Below are 6,000 nucleotides of genomic sequence, written 5' to 3'. Positions count from 1 at the left end.
AGGATGCAACAGGAGGAAAGATGTAGATAGTATGTAACTGTGTACCTTTTTAATCTCAGAATTTTAAATATTTAACACCATTGCCATATAGTTACATCAGTGACTGTTAATCAGAATTATCTCACAGATTGTCGTCAGAATTAAAGATAATGTATGTATGGTGCGTAGGAGTATTTGAAACTACATCAGTACACTTAGTTTTTACCTTAATTTTCTTTCAGCACCACGGTCAACGTCAAAAATCTGGAAGGACATTGAAATATCCTTAAAGTGAAATTGTATGTGACTTAATTAAATTCTATTTAAGTGTATCCGGTAACTCTAACTATAGAAACAGGGAGACGAATAACCAGAGTAGTCAGAACCTCAACATGGGTAGGGGACAAATCTCGTCCTTCTTCGCATTCTCCAAGGTGACTTACAGAACGCTTAACGCCTTGCATACGGACAGGCGCCCCAAATTTAAGTTCGCGGTCATCTTTAAAAACCCCCAGGGAGCTATGGACCCAGGGCTCGACCAGCTCTAAGGTCCCACCGTCGCTGATCTCAGGTTACCCAACCCTCCTCTCGGGTTACCCAACCCGGCCTTGCTGTAGTCCTCGGGTCTTCGGCCCCTCCCGCCCCTCGCCGGCAGTGCCCGCCGAGCCGGGCTGCCCCACTGCGCATGCTCCTCGCCGCGCGGGTAGAGAGCGCCGGGGCAGGGAGGCGAGCGCCAGGCGCTGGTCCCTCCGGGCAGGGGAGGTAGGCCTGGGCCTGACGCCGGCCACGCAGCGGCGGTAGAGTGAGCACCCGGGCGGCGGCGTCCTGGAGACCCGCGAGAGATGGAAGCGGCGGCGACGCCGGCGACGGCCGGGGCGGCGGGGTGCGAGGAGCTAGGTCGGTGTTGTGCCTGGGCAGGGACCCTGGGCTGACGTAGGCGGGGGTCGGGTGCGCCCACACCTCCCGGGGCCCCGCGCTCCGCCACGGCCGCTAGGAAGCGGACCCTGCCCCCCGCCCATCCGCATCCGGGTTCCACAGGGAAAGACGTGGGGCCGAGTGGGCGGTGTGTGTGTGTGTGTGTGTGTGTGTGTGTGTGTGTGTGCGTGCGCGCGCTCTTGAGGTTATGGGACTAAGCACGGGTTCTAATTTAAACCCAGCAAACAGACCTCCCCAGGAAGCTGGAATGAGTTGAGGCCTGATTGCTAACTGACCCTGTGGTCAGCATCCGCAAAGGAACCGGTTATCTGACCCCGAGAGCTTGGTCAGACGAAGCCCAGGCCTCAATAGGGCGTTAAAATGTGTGTGTGTGTGTTTGCGCGCGCGCGCGTGTGCTTGAGTGTGTGTGTGTTGAGTGGGGCGGGGCCCTGTGTATACACGTCGAAGACGCGAGAGCCTGCGCCGCGACTTTAACAGTTTTTTTCCCAAAGATGCTTTAAGGAAGTTATCATTGTTCTGCCTTTCAAATGCTGCAGCCCCTTTCGGAATCTCCAGATGAATCCTCATTTTACCCCTTGTTATCCCAGAGTTTCGAACAGGTCGTGCTGACCAGAACGAACAGGAGATACCTGTAGCTTGCTCACTTGGCAAAGTTTGTTTTCCTGCTTTCCTTCCATCCTGTTTCTTGGCGACAGGGCGTGTTTGTTTATGGTTTCCCGCTGTCCAAAACAAAAAAGTAGGGATTAGGGTGGTAAAATGATCGCTCTGCCAGTTACATGTACTGTTCTTGGAAGTATTTTTCATTCGATGCTGATTAAATGTAATTAAAAGATTAAATCTAAATGTAATCTTCAAGAAAACGGTTAAACTTTTAAAAATGCCGTATTGTAAGTAACTTATAAGTTTTATTCCTCTAATAGCTTGCAGGGCACTTTGCAGTGGAATTTTTTTCAGGCCATAATAGTAGAAACAATAAACTTAACATTTTATTGCATGCTTACTGTGTGCAAACACTGTGCTAAGTGCTTTACCAATGCCTTGTCTTTAACCCTCACAGCATTTGGGATAGGTGCTATTATGATCTCCATTTTATAGATACAGTAATTTTAAGCTTATTAATGGCAGAACCCAAATGTGAACTCAGGTTTGCCTGTTTTAAATTCATTAACAACCTGTCTTAGTGAGGATATGGAGAATGGGTATTCTCATGCATTGCTGGCAGGAAAGGGATAATACAGTTATCCTTAAAAATGTACATATCCTTTGACCCAGCAATTCTCCTTCTGAATATTTCCAGAGGAAATAAGTAATGTAACAAATACCTGTATCAAGAGGTTTTCATTATAGTATATAGATAAAAGCTGTTAACTAAAGTACAATGAAATGAAATTGGTTAAATTGTGGTATAGTTGTATACTGCCTAACCGTTAAAAGTGATATGGAAAGATGTTCACCATGTACATTTTCTTTAACTGAAAAAAAGTTTCAAATTATTTCCATTTTTTTAAGTTTTATGTATTCATTAATTCAACACATATTCATTGAGCTTCCCCTACGCACTTGAGATACATCGTGAGCAAAACAGATAAAAATTCCTGTTCTTATGGAGCTTGTATTTAGTAAGGGGAAGCAGAGAGTACGCAGTAAAGACAATAACCAGTTAATTATGTAGTATGTTAGGTGAAAAGTGCTATGGAAAACAAGAGCAGGGTAAGGGAAATCAGGAATGAGGGTGGGGGCTAGGCAGTTTGCAGTATTTTATAAAATGGTTGGGATGAGCCTTATTGAAAAGGTGCAGTTTGAGTAAAGACTTGGAAGAGGTAAGGAAATTAGCCAAATGGATATCTGGGGAAAGACTATTCCAGGCGGAAAGAATAAAGGAATAGCAAGGAGACCAAAGTGGCTGAAGCAGAGTGATGGAGGTAGCGATGAGGCCAAATTATGTAGGGTCTTGTAGACTGTGACTTTTACCCTGAGGGAAGCGGGGACCAGTGCAGGGTTTGAACAGAGGAATGTCATGATCTGCCTTGTTTTAAAAGGATTGCGTTGACTGCCCTGTGAAGAATAAACTGTAAGGGGGCAAAAGTAAAAGCAGGAGAATATTTCAGTAATTCAGGAAAGATGTGGGTGTCGTTCAGAGCAGTATGGCAGTGGCAGTGGAGGTGAAGAGACATAGTTAGCCTCTAGGTATATTTTGAAAGAACCAGTGTAATTTCCTGAGAGTGGATGAGGGTTAGAGAGTAAAACGGAGGAGACAAGGAAGACTCCAGAGTATCTAGAAGAATGAAATTGTTATTAACTGGGATATTATGGTGGTTTTGTAATATACCTACAGATTCTTTGATGTTTCTCTCTTAAGTAGGAGAAACTTAATTTTCTTCCTTCGAGTTGGGGCTGGACTTAGTAACTTGTGTCTAATGAAAGATTTTGGTAGAAGTGATGATGTATGACTTCAATACTAGATAATAAAGTGCATTGTACCTTCCTCCTTGCTTTCTCTTTTTGAATCATTCACTTGAAGGAAAGCTAGCTGTCATGTTGCAAGGAGACTCAAGCGGCTGTAAGGAAAGCTCCGTGTTGCACAGAACTGAGAGCTCCCGACAGTAGCCATAAATTGTTATACAGCAATAGATAACTAATACAAATGGGTAAAGTTGCAGGAATAGCAGGCTTGCTGGTGAAGACCAGTTCAGTTTGGGGCGTGTTAAGTTTGAGATGTCCATTAGATATCAAAGTGCAGATGTCAAGTAGGCAATTGGATTTATGTCTAGCATTAGTGAAAGGTCTGGTCTGGAAATGTAAGTTTCGATGTTATCAGCATATGAATAGTATTTAAAGATAGGAAACAGATTGAGAAGATATGAGAGTTGTTTGTGTGTATGTGTGTGTGCGCCTGTGAACATGTACTCTAAAATGTTAACAGTAGTAATTTCTGGGTAATGAAGTAATTTTTAATTTCAAAAATGTTGTTTATATATTTTCTGATTTTCTACAATGACCAAGTGTTATTTAATTTAAAAAAAGAATTTCCAAAAATGGGTATTTATGTAAAAAGCACTGGTAGAGATGTTAAGATACAGGTTCTCGTAAGGTATATGAATAGCTTAAGGTCTGCACTTTATTTCATAGCCCATGGGGCCCTCCGGAAAGTTTCTTGCTGTATATATTTCTTCCACCTCAGAAATGAACAAAATAGTTACGGTTCTTATTTTATATCTAGAGAGTAGTTTATAGATGCAGGTGACAATATTATGTTATTTTTAAAAATGAAACTATTTCTATTTTCTTTTAGTTTGTCTATTGCCAAAATACAAGTGATTTTTAAATTTTATTATAAAAGTAATGCAAGTTTGCTACAACTGCTTTTCTTTTTCTTTTTTTTTTTTTTTTAACATTTTCCAGAGAAGGAAAAGTGCACTAATGATCCAATTGTCCATCTATATTCTGGTAAATTTGTTTACATTTTGTTATATTTACTTTCCCTGATTTCTACTTAATTTTTAAAAACATGATTGGAATCCTATTGCAAATATTCAGCTTTTTCCCACTTCGCATATGATACCGTGTTCCCTGTTTTACTCAGACCTCAGTATTGCACCATAATGTCAGTGCAATACTTCATAAAGTGACTGTGCCTTAATTTAGTAATTTTCTAATTGCCACACATTTAGTTTGTTTTCCAATTTTCAACATCAATAATGTTTTAATGAACATTCTTGTGCAAAATCCTCTTCTGCATACACTAGCTTGCCAGAAGTAGAATTACTAGGTGAAAGAAATAAACATTTTTAAGACTTTAATACCTAGGATATTGCTAAATTAATGTTATTTTAGAACATTCTGTCTACAACTTGAAATTTACATTGGTTTTAGGCTTGAAAATTGAGATTCAAACAATTTTCTTGCCAAATAAGACAGCATACAAGCCCTGCCTAATTTAAGAATGTTCCATTTGTATGCACCATTAATGTATCCCTATGGTATACTCTGTAATACACCTAACATCAGATATATTGTGTATAATAAATGTTGTATAATATTGAATCAAGCTAGTGTTTCTTATTTATCTATAATTTTTCCACTCATAAATCAGTAGCACATGTATTCCTTAATAGTGTTTTAGTTTATAAGACATCATTAATTTTTACAATAATAATCACAGCATTTTCCAGAGCTGCCCAATTTAGTACTTAACTAAAAATTACAACAAAACATTGGGAACATAATAGACATTATATATGATGTAAATTGGGTTGTATAATCTTTAATTCCTTTGGGGTGTCAGTTTTTATTTCATATATTCTTAACTCTGTTTACTATGTTGAGTTGTTGAGTGTTTATCTCCCTTACCAGTCTTATTTACTTCTGGCAGGTATAACATGTTTTGCCCATCTTTGCATACTCAATCTTATAGCAGTTTATAGCTCATAAATGCTCAGAAGTATTAATTATTAAATTATTTCTAATTTTTGTCAAAGATTGGCATTTAAAAATCCTATACAGCTTAATATGCTTCTAATATATGGAGGAAGAGGAAAAAAAATGTTTATTGATTACTTATTTATGTGCCAAGGTCTAGGCCCTACGCTCATATATGTTATTTCATTCTTCATATTCTATGTAACATATATAATGTATATAATAATTTCATATACATTATCATTTGTGATGACATCACAAAACCCCTGTGTAATAGAAGTTATTATTTTCATTGTACATATGAGAAAATAGGCCCAGAGGAATCTGGTTAAAATGTAAATCAGATATCACTCCAAAGCCCAAAACTCTCTAGTGCTGTGCTGTCCAGTACAATAGCCATTAGTTATATGGTTGTTGAGCACTTGAAATATGGTGTGTTCAAGCTGAAATATGCTGCAAGTGTAAAATACATGCTGGATTTCAAAGACTTTGTATGAAAAATAGAATCTAAAATATCTTAATCTTTTACTGTTGATTACATGTTGAAATGATATTTTAGAGAATCAAGTTAAATAAAATATTAAAATTAATTTCCTGTTCCTTTTTTCTTTGTAAAAAACTTACTAGAAAAGTGTATATTTGTGTACTATAAATTTACATTTATAT

General features: G+C 38.9%; 1 protein-coding gene across 2 annotated transcripts in view; it reads left to right on the top strand.

The window, feature by feature from the left end:
• The first annotated feature begins 479 nt into the window (after window positions 1-479).
• The window catches only part of SLC36A4 (solute carrier family 36 member 4), a 53,276-nt gene continuing 47,755 nt past the window's right edge, over window positions 480-6,000 (top strand). Inside the window, exon 1 of one of the 2 annotated variants that reach the window (XM_033204429.1) lies at window positions 480-876. In XM_033204429.1, the coding sequence (XP_033060320.1) occupies window positions 822-876 (55 nt within the window). In that variant the 5' untranslated portion in view covers window positions 480-821. The remainder of the gene's footprint in view (window positions 877-6,000) is intronic. The other variant, XM_033204428.1, reaches the window with a different exon arrangement.

This window comes from Trachypithecus francoisi, unplaced genomic scaffold (genome assembly GCF_009764315.1).
Source record: "Trachypithecus francoisi isolate TF-2019V2 unplaced genomic scaffold, Tfra_2.0 Lachesis_group8, whole genome shotgun sequence".
Lineage (NCBI taxonomy): Eukaryota > Metazoa > Chordata > Mammalia > Primates > Cercopithecidae > Trachypithecus > Trachypithecus francoisi.
This window is presented reverse-complemented; position numbering and strand designations above follow the sequence as displayed.